The 17500-nt window shown below is 41.1% G+C and overlaps 1 protein-coding gene and 1 long non-coding RNA gene across 10 annotated transcripts in view; one reads left to right on the forward strand and one right to left on the reverse strand.

Annotated features, from left to right (window-relative positions):
- LOC127627850 (uncharacterized) overlaps positions 1–17500 on the forward strand; it is a 258329-nt gene that overhangs the window by 85981 nt on the left and 154848 nt on the right. The window lies entirely within an intron of this gene.
- The window catches only part of LOC127627830 (transcription factor 4-like), a 137110-nt gene that overhangs the window by 18 nt on the left and 119592 nt on the right, over positions 1–17500 (reverse strand). For 4 of the 9 annotated variants that reach the window (XM_052104407.1, XM_052104411.1, XM_052104412.1 and 1 more), the window contains 5 exons: positions 11733–11865; positions 8757–8919; positions 7356–7585; positions 5855–5987; positions 1–1833 (listed from right to left, as the gene is read on the reverse strand). The exon at positions 1–1833 is cut by the window's left edge and continues 18 nt beyond it. In XM_052104407.1, the coding sequence (XP_051960367.1) occupies positions 1785–1833; positions 5855–5987; positions 7356–7585; positions 8757–8919; positions 11733–11865 (708 nt within the window). In that variant the 3' untranslated portion in view covers positions 1–1784. Of the gene's footprint in view, positions 1834–5826; positions 5988–7355; positions 7586–8756; positions 8920–11732; positions 11866–17500 lie in introns of all 9 variants that reach the window. The other 5 variants (XM_052104409.1, XM_052104414.1, XM_052104410.1 and 2 more) reach the window with 3 other exon arrangements.

The following is a 17500-nucleotide window of genomic DNA, read 5'->3' on the forward strand; positions in this document are numbered from 1 at the left end:
ATGTTTTTTTTTTTCTAAACACAAAATAACAACAGCCTACATGTAAAAATATAACTTTTACATACACAATTTCAAAATAACGGTAAGTTTGCGTTTGTTGCGTACAGTTTCCAAATGTCCGTGTTTCTCTGGATGACACGTCGGTCCCGCGGCGGCGGCGGCGGCGGCGGCGTCGGCGCAACCGCGACGAATTTGCGACAGAGTCACGTCTCTTGGAACGTCTCCGCTCAAGCTTTACGGAAAGAAGAATCATCCTCGCGGACTTTCGATCGGATGCAATCGACACCTCTCTTTATATACTGTATATATTTCTACATTTAAATATATGTCGATTTACTAATAGACTTTTTTTTTGCTGTCCAGTTTCAGTGCCTCGATTGCGTCGATAAGACCCCTGCCGCTCCTCGGATGGATGCGCGCGGACTCGTTCGTTATTTTATTTTAAAATCTTTTCCTTGGTTTTTTTTTTTTGCGACAGAGAAACCAGTACAGACAAAGAATAAGAGATAAAAAAGAGCCATTTTTTTTTACACGTATAACCACACATTTGTACTGAGGACTACAGCGGCTCAACAGCAAGCCAGTGTTCAGAAAAGCCGATAGCTATAATACAAAGCTCAATAACGCGTCGTAACGTCGACAGGTGGGCGGGGCTGTGGGCGGGGCCACGAGGGGCTGGACACACCTTCTAATTACATATAGGCATACAGTACATTAAATACAGTTTATCCAAAAAAATACTTTTTTTACCTTTTTACTTTTCTTTTTTTTTTTAAATTCCAGGCCGTCAAAAGCCCGACTGCATAGACCCTAACGACTAACATATTCCTAAGCTTGCATCCTAGAAAGTTCTGATAATGTTCTCCTCGGTTTGCGTGATGATATGAGCTCTAAAAGGCACATTGGTTGAAGTGTAGTTATGTTAAAATTGCATCGTCGGGGTGCGGAAGGGGTAGAGCAGATGGCTAGAGTAGGGCAGAAAACGAATAAATTAAACATGGAATGAGCTGGCGGCGCTTCCAACCGTTATCTTCTGCTATATGTGGCGTGGTGGCTTACTTAAAGCACGGCGTGATTGCTCTTAACCTATAAAGTGACCTTGGGGAGGTTTTCGGAAAATGAGCCCAGACCTGATCGACCCTGGCGAAGGAGCGGCCTCGAAATTTTCATTAGCTGCTGGTTTATACAACAGATTTGACTCTTCAAAACCACATTTTCGGTTGCTAAGTACACAACAATAACATCATTATTGCAAAGGTCTGAATATTTTTTGAATACTGTTGTTGATTAAAATCCCAAATCCCGCCTCTCTCTCTCTCTCTCTCTCTGTCTCACTGTCTCTCTCTCGATCCGATCTCTACATGGACTGATTCAGAGTTTCATAAATCTATTCTTCCGCTTTGACTTCCATGAGGCACAGTTGCAAAAGTTCCACAGTGTGAACGAGATTGCCATTAAACTCAGAGAGCTGCTCGCGACACCTCCAAAAGCTGCTGCAACAACATCATGATATGTTTGAAGGATCCTCCCCTTCCGTCGGCGCATTGCGAATCTTTTCGTACGGTCGTTAAAACGTCTTGTTTTTGAACGGGGAATGCTCGGAGGAAGAGATGCACGCCGGGTACCGCGTGATTCTCCGTAATTTACAGTAAATCCGTCCAGGTTGGCGTAACGCGGGAAGTGGAACACGTGTGGGGGGGGGGCGGGGGGGTTGGTCGTTCAGGTGGAGGTTTGATTTGATTCGTTGATTGTTTGACTGACGTTCAGGGGCGCAGATGATGTTGTCAAAGGAAGTGATCGCTCATCATTTTGATGAATTCTGGCAGCTTTGACCTGAAAGATGGACAGAGAGAGAAGACGTTAATATAGTATCAGAACAAAACTACAAGAACGATCAGTTACACTTATTATTATTATGGAGAAATTTTCAAATCATATTTCAACCAAATATAAAAAGATACCATTTTTGCATATGGAAAATGAAGCCTATTTTAGGGGCATGGGACATTATTTTCATGACAGTTACACTCTAGCGTGTTTTGGCTTATAACTACACGGAACATAAAATATCACATGTTATTACTTTTAAACGAGTCCACACACAAGATAATCAGATGTATAGATCATTAGATAATCCACATGAGGCACAATGTTACATATGACCACCAGAAGATGGCGCCAAATACACGACACAGACTCAATGATGACTCAAATGACACAGAATGAAACTCATTTGTTGTATTGAGGGGTCTGGGTATCTGAGCGAGTATTGACGCTGACTATCACCCCTGGAGTTGTGAGTTTGAATCCAGGGCGTGCTGAGTGACTCCAGCCAGGTCTCCTAAGCAACCAAATTGGCCCGGTTGCTAGGGAGGGTAGTCACATGGGGTAACTTCCTCATGGTGGTGATTAGTGGTTCTCTCAATGGGGCGTGTGGTGAGTTGTGTGTTGATTGTGGAGAGTAGCATGAGCCTCCACATGCTGTGCATGGTGTCATGCACAACGAGTCACGTGATCAGATGCACGGATTGACGTCTCAGAAGCGGAGGTGACTGATACTTGTCCTCCGCCACACGGATTGAGGCAAGTAACCATGCCACCACGAGGACCTGCTAAGTAGTGGGAATTTGGGTATTCCAAACTGGGAGAAAAGGGGATAAAAGTAAATAAATGATGACTCGAATGACACAGAATGAAACTCATTCTGTGAAATCTCATGACTAAAATCATGTGTGCATGCTATGCAAACCTTTAGTCATTGTTGTGTTTGCATGTGTAATTAGTTCTTATGTACATTTATTAACTTTTATTTGTTTGGATATGCTTTTGGACACTATGAAAAATAATTTTTGTAGTGTTATAACTTTTGATTGCTTTGTCGAATCAACACAAATATTTTTCTCAGTTACAGTTGAAATGATTGGGAGTTTTCCAGAGCCACATTATTTACAGTGTATCCGGAAAGTATTCCCAGCGCTTCACTTTTTTCCACATTTTGTTATGTTACAGCCCCGAGACTTCCTCAAAATTCTACAAACAATACCCCATATTGATAATGTGACAAAAGGTTGTTTGAAATCTTTGCAAATTTATTAAATGGAATGAAGCTCCTTTGGCACCAATTACAGCCTCAAGTCTTTTTGTGTATAATACTACAACATTGGCACACCTATTTTTAGGCAGTTTCTCCCATTCTTCTTTGCAGGACCTCTCAAGCTCCATCAGCCATTTTCAGATCTGTCCAGAGATGTTCAATCGGGTTCAAGTCTGGGCTCTGGCTGGGCCACTCAAGGACATTCACAGAGTTGTCCCGTAGCCAATCTTTTGTTATCTTGGCAGTGTGCTTAGGGTCGTTGTCCTGTTGGAAAATGAACCTTCGCCCCAGTCTGAGGTCCAGAGCACTCTGGAACAGGTTTTCATCAAGGATGTCTCTGTACATTGCTGCATTCATCTTTCTCTCGATCCTGACCAGTCTCCCAGTTCCTGCCACTGAAAAACATCCCCACAGCATGATGCTGCCACCACCATGCTTCACTGTAGGGATGGTATTGGCCAGGTGATGAGCGGTGCCTGGTTTCCTCCAGACATGACGCTTGTCATTCAGGCCAAAGAGTTCAATCTTTTATTCCTCATGGTCTGAGAGTCCTTCAGGTGCCTATTGGCAAACTCCAGGCGGGCTGTCATGTGCCTTTTACTGAGGAGTGGCTTCTGTCTGGACACTCTACCATACAGGCCTGATTGGTGGAGTGCTGCAGAGATGGTTGTTCTTCTGGAAGGTTCTCCTCTCTCCACAGAGAAACGCTGGAGCTCTGTCAGAGTGACCATCGGGTTCTTGGTCACCTCCCTGACTAAGGCCCTTCTCCCCCGATCGCTCAGTTTGGCCGGGCGGTCAGCTCTAGGAAGAGTCCCGGTGGTTCCAAACTTCTTCCATTTATGGATGATGGAGGTCACTGTGCTCATTGGGACCTTCAATGCTGCAGAAATGTTTCTGTACCCTTCCCCAGATCTGTGCCTCGATACAATCCTGTCTCGGAGCTCTACAGTCAATTCCTTGAACTTCGTGGCTTGGTTTGTGCTCTGATATGCACTGTTAACTGTGGGACCTTATATAGACAGGTGTGCCTTTCCAAATCATGTCCAATCAACTGAATTTACCACAGGTGGACTCCAATCAAGTTGCAGAAACATCTCAAGGATGATCAGAGGAAACAGGATGCACCCAAGCTCAATTTTGAGTGTCATGGCAAAGGGTGTGAATACTTATGAACATATGATTTATTTTATTTTTTTTTTCCATTTTTTATTTTTTAATACATTTTCAAAGATTTCAAACAAACTTCTTTCACGTTGTCATTATGGGGTATTCTTTGTAGAATTTTTAGGAAAATAATGAATTTAATCCATTTTGGTAACATAATAAATTTGGAAATAGTACATTTTTGGATCAATTTGTTTTGTGAATTTTTCAGCAGTTTCTTAGGCTGATAGTCTCGTGATTTATAATAATATATCTTTAAAAATGTGAAAACCACTTTTTAATCACTTGACCTTTAATTTTGGGTATGCCACTGAAACAGCTTAAAGAGCTTAAAGGGTTAAGTGTCCTTAAAATAATGTCACAATGCTAAAAAAAAAATCATAATTGTCCTAAATGTAAGCTTAATTTTCCTTTATGAAATATATATTTTTTTTCCATTGATTAGGTGTTTAATATGACCAGGACATAATGTGTAAAAATCTAAATCTAAACTAAAAAAAAATATATTATACAATTAATTCAGTACAAATAATACAACCATAAAGTATACTTATAATCGTACTTTATAGTTAATACTATATAGTAATAATAATAATAATAGTGCATTAAAGTATGCTTCTGAGAATTGGGCAGAAATGTGTTTAATTTTCATGGAAATGCTAAAAATCGTAAAATTGTACATAAAAATAAAAATAAATAAAAACCTAAATTTAAAGCCCCTAAAGCTACGCTTCATTTTCTTTATGCAAAGTATAATTTCTTAATTTTTTTCTTTTGATTTTTGGGGTGTAATATGACCTGGAGGTCTTGACAGGTTTGGTGAGATTCACCTTACGCATAATACTCATTTGATAAAAATAAATAAATAAATAAATACTGTACTATTTGCCTCTATAAATGTAATCCTGTCTATTGTCTAATGATGTAAAAAAATCTATTAATTATTTACCTACAGAGAACATTTCAGGGAGAAAGACAAATTAAGTGGGTTTAATTTACACCTTCAGTTTTACCCTTAATTATAAGTCGTAAACTCATTAAATGCACATTACAGTCATTAGCACGGGGAAATGGCAACCTTTGGAACGGCAATATCTATTCACACCCATGAAGACATGTGAACGTTGCACTTTCCAGCTTTAAAACAAGCCAAACAAATGAACAATTCAATGATAGATCATGAAAATAAGCCACAAACATGAGTGCAATGGTCAGAGCTCAGGGGTACATGTTCCTCTTCACGTACAAACGTAAGAACTTTAATGCATTTTATATATTACCATTGAAATCTAGCGAATAGATCTATTAAATCACATAAATGACCAAAATGTACGTGCACACACATTATAAACCACACTTACTGCCAATCTGTTGTTCAGATGTGCCCATTGTTCAATTTGACGGGTCTCTATAAGCCCCGGTTTGTAACTGCTACAGAATGACACAATTTATAAAGTTGAGTGTAAAACTACCGTTTACTCAAACCCAATTATAAATTTGTTTTGGGGTTAATGGTGCATCATGGGACATGTACAACAGCAGATTAGTGTGAAGTGAAATATTCTGACCATTTACGGGGGAGGGGTGGCTGTTTACATTTGTCCCATGGGATTGGATGACTCGCCCAAGCCGTGGTGGGCACCGGCCAATGAGAGCGGAGCGCCGTCCGACGACACCTTCTCCTCTTCTCGCCTCTTCAAACACGCCGCTTTTGGATTGAGGTTCCGCTCTGGAGAACACACACACACACACACACACACACACACACACACACACACACACACACACACACACACACACACAGACACACACACACACACACACACACACACACACACACACACACACACACACACACACACACACACACTCACTTGTTAACCAGCAATGGGTCACTCATTACACACTGCGGTTAAAGGAACAGTTTGCCTACAAATATCAATTCTGTCATCACTTATTCACCCTCATGTTGTTGCAAAGCTGACTTTTATTTCGTCCCTGGATCCCACTGACATTTTTGAGCTTAAAAAAACAAACAAACATGGGAAACTATTTCTATGCTACTAAATTTAACAGACAATATTTCCAAGTTTACACACAATTCTTGGTGGTTTCACGTATGTGAAGTTTATCATTTTTAATGGATTTGAAGTGTCAGTTTTTGCAGTTAATGTCATTCTGCTGCAGTCAAACCTGACCATGATGTTACAAACACAGAATAAACATTTATACCAATAATTTATTACAAACAGAAACATTAAAATCAAAGCAAATGCAAAATAATGTCAAGAAACTGAACATCAAGAAACAGAAAATGTATGTGTGTCTGTGTGTGTTTGTGTGTCTGTCTGTGTGTGTATGTGTGTGTGTGTGTGTGTGTGTGTCTGTGTTTGTCTGTGTCTGTGTCTGTGTCTGTGTGTGTGTCTGTCTGTGTGTGTGTGTGTCTGTGTGTGTGTTTGTCTGTGTATGTGTGTCTGTGTGCGTGTTTGTGTGTGTGTGTCTGTCTGTGTGTGTGTGTGTGTGTGTGTGTGTCTGTGTGTGTGTGTTTGTGTGTGTGTGTGTCTGTCTGTGTGTGTGTGTATGTGTGTGTGTGTGTCTGTGTGTTTCTGTGTGTGAGTATGTGTCTGTGTGTGTGTCTGTGTGTGTCTGTTTCTGTGCATGTGTGTGTATGTGTCGTGTGTGTGTGTGTGTGTGTGTTTGTCTGTGTATATGTGTGTGTGTGTGTGTGTGTCTGTGTATGTGTGTCTGTGTGTGTGTGTGTGTGTCTGTGTGTGTGTGTATATGTGTGTGTGTCTGTGTGTGTGTGTGTGTGTGTGTGTGTTTTGTGTGTTTTCACATGCTGTGAGTCTCCGCGGTGTCATGGACAACGAGTCACGTGATAAGATGCGCAGATTGGCGGTCCCAGAAGCGGAAGCAACTGAGACTTGTCCTACGCCACCAGGATTGAGGCGAGTAACCGCGCCACCACGAGGACAAACGAGGAGCAATGTTGCTTTAGAGTTTCACTAGGAAGTGCTTGAGTGGAAGACTGCACAACATGCTGTATGTAGTAGGATGTAATATCAGTGGTAAGGTAGTAGAAGCAGTTGATACTGACCTCTGACCTGTTGCTCCAGACTCAGGATCACAGCGACGGCCTGGTGCAGTATGAGCAGTTTGGTCTGCGGTTTGTCACTCTTGAGGTGCAGTTGCACCATGCGGCCGAGCTCCTTAAACGCCTCGTTGATGTCCCGGACACGCAGACGCTCGCGGGCGTTATTCGCCATCCGCCGCTCTTTCTCACGCTCCAGCTTCTGTTCCGGGGTCAAATCCTCGTCATCGTTGTTACTGTGAGGTGAACCGTGTGTTTGTGGGGGTGAAAGAAAATGCAATATTGGTGTAAATACATGCAGTCAGGTGGCACACAATAATAATACATAATAAGTGCATGAGAAATTGCATATGCGTAGCTCATTATGTGTTTGCATCTCATTAAATTTAAGTGTGTCTAAATTTGATGCATCATCTCTTTGATACATGAAATATAACTGTTGTAAAAAAAAATGTGGGAAAATGTAATCTGTGCATTTTGTAGACCTAAATACCCATGCATTTATTTATTAATTATTCATAACTATTAAAACCTATTAGACTATTAAAACTTATTAGACTGAAAGTGGAAATAATATAACATCAGGGATCATCTCCATCTTTTCTAATTTACATTATAATGTTTTAATGTCATATTTTACCAGTTGCATGTAAAATATCGCTATTAAAAAAAATGAAATCAGTACATATTAACAATATCGGTCTGTAAAATGGAGAAAATAAAAATCGGTTATTGACATCTCTAGCACATTTAATGTTCAGAATCTGTTTCTAATGGTGCATTAAATCCAGCTACAGATTCTCCAAATAAAATATTCAATATGATCCCCCCCCAAAACATGTTATAATGACATAACACAAACATGAGAAATCACATTGACACTCATTGAGTCTCTTGAAATTTAGGATCAAATGTGTCCAATTGATCATTCCAGGTGGAAAGCTATAAACCAGCACAGGTGTTTATCCTGGGAATGTTTGGGAATGTTTGGATGTATTTGGGATCCAGGAAATGCCCTACACTCATGTGTGAGAAACAGCTAAAATCCGGCTCAAGACCAGAGGAGACGCAGAAGAACCCAAATCAGTGCGTTTAAATCAGTTTGATGTTCATGTGTATGGGATGTTTACGATGTGTATGATTAAGAGTGTGTGCGTTATTAAATATAAGTCATATGCATCATACGTTGGGAACAAAACCGTGAGCTCAGTCTGATAGACTCCCTTACAGGACGTCCTCACAGGTAAAAGTCATTTATAAATGATGTAAATACTGTTTTGTTGTCTGCATGTTTAATAAATGTTGGGTTTGTCATCTCGGTGTTTAGCTGTCTCTCAGAGCACACGGGGCACTTCATCAAAGTCCAGAACGGCGTTTGATTGAAGCGCTCCTGACAATACAGTTTACCTAGATCTTGACCTCTCTATAGATTTCAGATCCTTGCTGTCCAAATCCTCTTTCTTTGCGTCCAGAGATTTACTGTCGTGCAGATTCTCATCGCCTTCATCTTCCGATTTAATCTCCGAACTCACGGATGAGGCACTCTGACCCCGAAGACCGGCCGAGAGAGCTGCGGGTGAGAAAAAGAGCATTAATCACAACTGAAATCTCTTTCAGTTCTCCTGGACAACAATGGAGACTTGTGCTGAAGTACGAGCTATATTTTATCTTGCATTGTTAGCAGACGGTGGGAGGACAATTAGAGTTGCTTTCAGACAGCTGGTCAGACTGGATATGTGAGGAGAGACGCAAAACAAAAGGCTGATTTGGGACGGTGACAAAGTTTGAGTTGTTTCCGGGAACTCTCGCTCTCTGCCCACATGCAGTATCAAATTGATTCTTCCCCCTCGTCTTGTGTATGGGTGGTTTAATCTAGTAAAGGTTGGTGAATTGTAACCGGTGCAGTAAGGCCTGTTTCACGCTTCACTGTTCCCTCTGCTTGCAGGAAATGAACAACACTGCGACCAATCGACACGCATTTAAGCAGTCTGTGGCTAGCGCTTCATAAAGTAGGCAGAACGTTCTCCTTCAGGTCCTGTATACTTCAGCTCTTGATAGCCACCCACATTTATAAGCACTTTATAGTAGCGTCATTTTCAAAAGACAACACTGTGGTGCTACTGTCAATATGAATGCAAGTTTTTTGATTAGCACAACTAATTAGCACCATGCACATAGGAGTGGTGGTGGCGTAGTGGGCTAAAGCACATAACTGGTAATCAAGAGGTTGCTGGTTGGAGCCCCACAGCCACCACCATTGTGTACTTGAGTAAGGCACTTAACTCCAGGTTGCTCCGGGGGGATTGTCCCTGTAATAAGTGCACTGTAAGTCGCTTTGGATAAAAGCATCAGCCAAATGCATTAATGTAAATATTATTTACTCTTATGACACTCGGAGGTACTTCAAAGGATTACGTATTATCATGGTACATGCCCGCCCCTGAAAACATGATATCATTGAAGCGCCCCAAAATACGCTATTGTTACAGAACATGGCCAAAAAGATTATATTGACATGTAACATGGCTAACAACATGCAATGATGATGGAACATGTAAAAACAAAGAAGATCTAAACATCTAAAAACATTTAGATTAGATTAAGCAAGGAAAAGTGCCTTTATATTAAAATTAGAAAGAAAATACAAGATACATAAAAAAAAAAAAAAATCTATTTTAAAATGAATTAAGAACAAAAAATTGGAATAAATGGGGGGGTTGGGTTCTCCCGAATTTCCCAATGTGCGCTAAGTCCTCGTGGTGGTGTAATGACTCGCCTCAATCCGGGTGGCGGAGGACGAATCTCAGTTGCCTCCGTGTCTGAGACCGTCAATCCACGCATCTTATCACGTGACTCGTTGTGCGCGTTACCGCGGAGACGTAGCGCATGTGGAGGCTTCGCGCTATTCTCCACGGCATCCACGCACAACTCACCACATGCCCCATTGAGAGCGAGAACCACATTATAGCAACCACGAGGAGGTTACCCCATGTGACTCTACCCTCCCTAGCAACAGGGCCAATTTGGTTGCTTAGGAGACCTGGCTGGAGTCACTCAGCACGCCCTGGGATTCAAACTAGCGAACTAGCGAACTAGCGAACTCCAGGGGTGATAGCAACGTCTTTACGACTGAGAACAATTAGTCGATTAGTAGTGCAATGCCCAAAATGGTACATGTCCAAAATAAATATTCCATAGTACAATGACACTATAATGCCTTGGTACTTGCCCCAAAAACTGGCCAAAAAGTTTATATTAGCATGTTACATGGCTAAAAACATGCTATTACCATAGCACAATATCCACAAATATAACATAGCCATGGTGCTTTATCCAAATGCAGTATTTCTGTCCGTGTTCCAGCAAGACAAACCGCAGGCAGCTAAATCTTGATAAATGACTCCTGGATGCCATTCACAAACAATCATTTTTAGTTATTTATTATGTTCTTTTTCATATTTTATAGCATTCAGCACCTCATTAACTGTTTGGCTGAGAGAGGAAAGCGCTTGCCAAGAAATCCGTTCGGAGAGCGAGTGTTCAGATTTAAACGAGTCTGGAGTTTTGACGCCTCACTTCCCAGGTCATATACAATTTCCTTTTACATATTCATATTTGGAATAAAGCGCTTGATTTAACGCACTCATAATTGTTCACACATTAGGCTGGGGGGCGGCCAGCGGCGGGGACAAAACAGCATGCCAACGCTGGCTGTTGTTTCAGCTTATATAAAGCGAAATATGGGAGCAGGATTTCTCAACAAAACTGATTTTTCCCGAGCGGATGAGCTGAAAACTGCCTATATTGACTGTTGATGTGCCGTTCACTTGCAGGATACTTTAAAGTCACTTCGAGTTTACAGAGAGGTTTTTGCCAAATGTTATGTAGTCTGGGAAATTGGCAAAAATGAGAATCCCCAAACATTCGTTTGACGGTCTGCTGAGACGGTCCAAGATTTTCCTTGAGCTTTTTAGATTTTTAAGAATAATTTTACAGAGGTTTACTTAAAAAGATCGACATCTACCCAAGCGTCTAGAAATGTGCATGTCGTTTAATTCTCATTTTCTTCCAGGCATGGAAATCTTCTGTATGATCATCTGTGTTGTGTGTGCTGGTGCTCTAAAATGGCGGAATGCCGCGGAGGAGGGGAGGGATGTTGGCATTGTGCCCGTTCTATGCCCACATTGTGCCAGCCTGCTCTGTGTGTGTGTGTGTCAGGTTTTGCCTACATTGACCAAATGTCCTCACGTGGAGAGTAAAAGCTAAATTCTCTTCCATTGTGAGAAGCAGCGAAGAAAACGGTTTGATGTGAGGATTCAGAAGCCAATGTGTGTGTGTGTGTGTGTGTGTGTGTGTGTGTGTGTGTGTGTGTGTGTCACTCACCCCTGTAAGGGTCGGAATGGCTGAGGTCGGGGGATGCGGACGACTGCACGGGAAGCTGCGGTCCTGGAACCTGATTGGCCACGATAGAATGACCGCTCCTCAAACCAACACCATCCTCACGATGAGCTCCCACCTGAAGAGAGAGAGAGACGGTGAAATCTGCTGTACCACTGATGACCAATAGAAGGTGCCGTCCACCTTCACAACAGAGACTCAAAGAAACACCTCCATTTTACATCCTCTCTTCCTCTCTCAGACTCCCATTCTACTCGTACTGCTTCTGCGGTATGTAGTCTGTATAATATGAATTTACTGTATGCATGGAATACATAATTACAAATAATAAGTATATATATATATATATATATATATATATATATATATATATATATATATATATATATGCATATACATATCTATATATATTTTTTTCTCCCCAATTTGGAACGCCCAATTCCCAATGTGCTCGAAGTCCTTGTGGAGTTGTAGCGACTCATCTCAATCCGGGTGGCGGAGGACGAATCTCAGTTTCCTCCACGTCTGAGACCGTCAATCCGCTCATCTTATCTCACTTTGGTTGCATCTCTACATAAACATACGGTTGCTGTGTCAAGTTAAATATAGTTTCATGCTTAGAAAAGATCCCTAAAGCTGTTTTTAATGCAAGATCGTGTCCTCGTGTTGTGCTGTCTGCTGAAGGGTCGGGTTGTTCTCTGTATAAGCTGCTCATTGCCTATACAGCTGAAGTTTCTCTTACTGCCCCCTGGAGGAAACAGCTGGTACATCACGCTTGAATTACGGTCTGTTTTTAAAAAATGTATAATTAATCGCACTAAATTACACGCTAAATCGATAGCCCTAGTAAATATTTGAAGTAGGGTTGTCAGCTGTACCGTATAATGCAGAATCATCCCGTATTCGTATCTGTCTGTCTGTCTGTCTATCTATCTAGCTGTCAGTCTGTCTATCTATCTATCTGTCTGTCTGTCTATCTGTCTGTCTGTCTGTCTGTCTGTCTGTCTAGCTGTCAGTCTGTCTATCTATCTAGCTGTCAGTCTGTCTATCTGTCTGTCTGTCTGTCTGTCTGTCTGTCTGTCTGTCTGTCTATCTATCTATCTATCTATCTATCTTTCTGGCTGTCTGCCTATCTATCTATCTATCTATCTATCTATCTATCTATCTATCTATCTATCTATCTATCTATCTATCTATCTATCTATCTATCTATCTATCTGTCTGTCTGTCTGCCTATCTATCTATCTATCTATCTATCTATCTATCTATCTGTCTGTCTGTCTGTCTGTCTGTCTGTCTGTCTGTCTGTCTGTCTTTTAGTATATTAATAGTATATTATTGTCTATTAGTATATAGTGATATACAGTATATATCCATCCCAGCTTGCTTAAAAACTGAAATATATTTGTTTTCGGTTGCATTATAATTTCATATCATGTCAAATGTCAATGGCAATTATTTCACTAATGTGTCCATAAAGAGCTTTAATCACTGCATACTGTTTCACATCCAATGTATTTTTTTTAATAGTATTTGACATAGTATGCAACAACACACATTTTAAACATGACCTCATTAAATTGCATATTTCAAGTCAAGTCAAGTTAATAAGTTTAATAAGTTAGTGGCTTCCATTTCGGAAATAAATATGTTTATTTGCCATTTAACATCTAGTTTTGTTAAAAAAAAAATATTTTGGGAGTGTGACCAAATAAAATGTCGAAATCATCCGTGTATTCCATGCATCCTGAAAATGTACATGCATACTGTAGAAATACTGTGAGTATGCTAGTTCTGTACAGTAGCATGCTATACTGATCACAGCCAAAATCTTTCTTCAGCTTTCTAATCATTTTTCCTCTGCTGGTGGAAACAGTGAATTTATTCAGGCAGGTAAAATCCAAAGTAATGTCCCATGGTGCTTAGTGGCGAGTGAGCTGCGTCTCACCCATCTGTCTGCCATCACGTTCACCAACACAACTGACAATTATCTTAATGCCCATATGCTTAATTGTGGGCTCCCTAATTCCCTGGATAATACACACACATCCAGCAGGAACTGTGAATTGGCACAAGTTTCCTTCTCAGAGTCGCTCGCTCCGTGTTTTAAGAACACAATCTGAAGAACGGCTCTCTCTCTCTCTCGCTCTCTCTCTCTCTCTCTCTCTCTCTCTCTTTCTCACTGTAATTCCGGTTAATCCAATGACAGTGTGGCTTGGTTTGATTTAAATATCAGAAAATGTCACAGAGAGACAGAGCTCTGAGCGTGCACTATTGCTCATCTTCCATCATTCTTTAAGCCCCAAATGCAGAATGGCTTCTGGCTGTGGGTACAAGCGTCTGCCGTACATATTTAATAAAGGCTTTATATTTATAAACTAAAGTAAATTACGAGTCTGATGAGGTCTCTCTCTGTGGAGACGATCCCCCAGAGCGCCGCTGTCAAACGTGCCACCGTAAATCACGTCGAGAAAGGACGAGAGATTCTGGGTCAGAGGTTTCTTTATTTTTTTACGAAATGTCTGCAGTGAAATCTCGGTCAATTCTGCCAAACTGTATTTTTGTGTTCTTAAGTTCATGTCTGTTTTCGGTTATCTATATGCTCCCATAGTGTTTAGCAGTTTGCAATGATAACTGTAAAGTTTCACGATTCTCATTAGCAATTTCGATACCACAGAAAAAATGCTATGCTAATATGCTACTGAGCACACTCCTTTAGCCTATTAAAATGTTACATTTCAGTGTAAATAATACATTAAAACTATAGCATGTTTCCATCGAGTGTTTCTCAATTATGTAATCATTGGAAAGTAATCCACGTTTTCTTTTTTTTTTGTTCTTCTTAATTCTGTGTTTTAAATTGAACTAAATTTCAACATCAAAATTGTGTCTAATCAAATCAATTCAAACAAATTAAATGCAAATATAACAATTACGTTTCATGCATTTTATATCAAATTAAGTGCTTTAAGATCCTCACAGCACAATCTATAACATAATATTGGTCTTAATTTTGTCAAATAAAGTGCTTCGCAACAAAGGATCACATTAACTTCTATTCTGTACAACAGCATTCTTGTTTGTGAGAAATAGGTTGATAATAATAACAATAATAATAATAATAAATATAGCTGCAAGCAGCAATACCGGGTTCAAGCCAATTATCGGCACCATTAGCAGCAAAAGAAGCTTTGTGACATGTTTTTGGTTAGAGTCCGATGAAGATAGTGTATGAGGAGTCAGAAAAAGTAAACTTACAATCATAAAAAAAACATTTATTTTAAAAATAACAAAAAATAGCTACTTCTTAGAATTTTATTCCAGTATGTGGCGCTGTTCTGAAACTGCTCAGGTAGTATCTGGGCATGATGGTTCTCATGCAGGAAAGCGTATTGCTATCTCCTGACCAGTAGGGGGCAGTGTGCCAAAATGCTGCAGGTAACCTCAGGGCCTAATTGTGATTTTAAAATTGTAAACATTTAAAAATGGCGGACAGGAAGTTTGCTCGATCAATGATAATTGGTATAATTATTCTCGGCATGAACCATGGAATCTATCAAGACCACTCTCATGACAGTAGGAGAAAGGAGTCAATAGCTATTAGCATTTTTAGAAATAGCATTATATTTTTTGACCACAAAGTGGCGCTGTTCCGAAACATTTTGAGTCCCTACAGATTATGATGCCAAAGACACAAATTAAAAATGGCCAACATCCAAAATGGCCGACATAGTAATTTTTCATATTGTTGGACTTGCTTTCATTTCATATTTTAACATTCAGAACTTAACACTCTCGGTCTAGTCCACCCAGAACATTTAATGAACCTAAAATGCAAAACCGAATCATTATGAAATCACAACTAGGAGCTCATTAACATATGCCCGCCCACATTTATATATTAACACCTACTTAGTATTCAGCAACTTGACCCGCCCTGCTGATCAACCACTAGGTGAATGAGCGACTGACGCTAGCCTTTAGCCTCCTTGTCAGTGCACCCTTGTCAGGAGATGTCCCGTATGGAGCGGGTAGAACAGGAGCGTGACAATGGTGCCGTGACTCGAATGGGAGTGAGGTTTAGGGGGGTGAGTGTAATGGTGGCCAGCTGATAGATAGATGTGCAATGTATAAACTTCACTCTCCTGACATCAAGAGGTGCACTAGCGACTGATGCTAGCCTTTCGCCTCCTTGTTAGCGCACCCACCTCCCATGCCAGAGATGGCGGTTCGAGACCTGTTCGGAGCGGGGTGACCAGTGCTGGTTACATTGGTGCCGTGACCCGGATGGGAGTGAGGTTTAGGGGGTGAGTGTAACAGTGGTCAGCTGTTAGATCATGAAATCAAGAGGTGCACTAGCAACTGAAGCTAGCCTTTAGCCTCCTTGTTAGCGCACCCTTGTAAGGAGATGCCGGTTCAAGTCCCGTATGGAACGGGTAGAACAGGAGCGTCACAATGGTGCCGTGACCTGGACGGGAGTGAGGTTTAGGGGGGTGAGTGTAATGGGAGTCATCTGATAGATAGCTGTGCAGTGTGTATAAACCTCACTCTCCTGACCTCAAGAGGTGCACTAGCAACTTATGCTAGCCTTTAGCCTCCTTGTCAGGAGATGCCGGTTCAAGTTCCGTATGGAGTGGGGCGACCAGTGCTGGTTACATTGGTGCCATGACCCGGATGGGAGTGAGGTTTAGAGGGGTGAGTGTAATGGGAGTCATCTGATAGATAGCTGTGCAATGTGTATAAACCTCACATTCCTGACCTCAAGAGGTGTACTAGCGACTGATGCTAGCCTTTAGCCTCCTTGTTAGTGTAGCTGCCTCCCACATAGGAGACACCGGTTCGAGTCCCGTATGGAGCGGGTAGAACAGGAGCGTGACAATGGTGCCGTGACCCGGACAGGAGTGAGGTTTGGGGGGTGAGTGTAACGGGAGTCAGCTGGTAGATAGCTGTGCAATGTACAAATTCCTGACCTAAAGAGGTGTACTAGCGACTGACGCTAGGGGCTGTAGCCTTTAGCCTCCTTGTTAGCGCACCCATCTCCCACGCTGGTTCGAGACCGTTGGGAATGGGGCGACCAGGGCAGGTTACACACACAAAAACATCAAATAAAATTGTATGGGTTTACATATGTTTATGTGGACGAACTCAAGGTCACTAACCCAAATCAAATATCTATCCATCATAAATCCAAACAATAGAGTGACAGTTTAATGTTACTAAAAATAAACTATTACATGCCAAACAAAAGGTGGAACATTAATATCCTGAAGAAGCCAGAAGCGTGTGACTTACAGTTACTGTGAATTTTTGGAACAAACCGACTTCCTCCGCGAGACGGACTAATGAACGATGAGGCGGATTTTAAACACAATACTGTATTTAGCAGCCGTGCGTGACGCAACCTGGAAATACAAACTGCTAACAGCATCACAGGGGTCACGGGCCAGGATGAGGGGTCAACATCCTCAGAGACAAACACACAGGAACTCTGTTTAAACAATCACAATTGTGTTGCTCTGATTTGTGTGCAAGTCTATTCAAGTCTATAGACTTCTATAAAGTCTCGTTCAATCATTAATCACACTATCGCTGGTTTATTTCATTTGTCTATAACAATGTCCATCAGTGTGTGTTCATGCATCACAGGAGATGTGTGCCATTTCAGCACATCTCAAATTCTGTGCTGGAGATGACGCTGATGGAAATGATATTTTTAATGTAAAATGTGACCGAAAGCTAATTTCATAGCATCT

This window comes from Xyrauchen texanus, chromosome 34 (assembly GCF_025860055.1).
Source record: "Xyrauchen texanus isolate HMW12.3.18 chromosome 34, RBS_HiC_50CHRs, whole genome shotgun sequence".
In the NCBI taxonomy this organism is placed as follows: Eukaryota; Metazoa; Chordata; class Actinopteri; order Cypriniformes; family Catostomidae; genus Xyrauchen; species Xyrauchen texanus.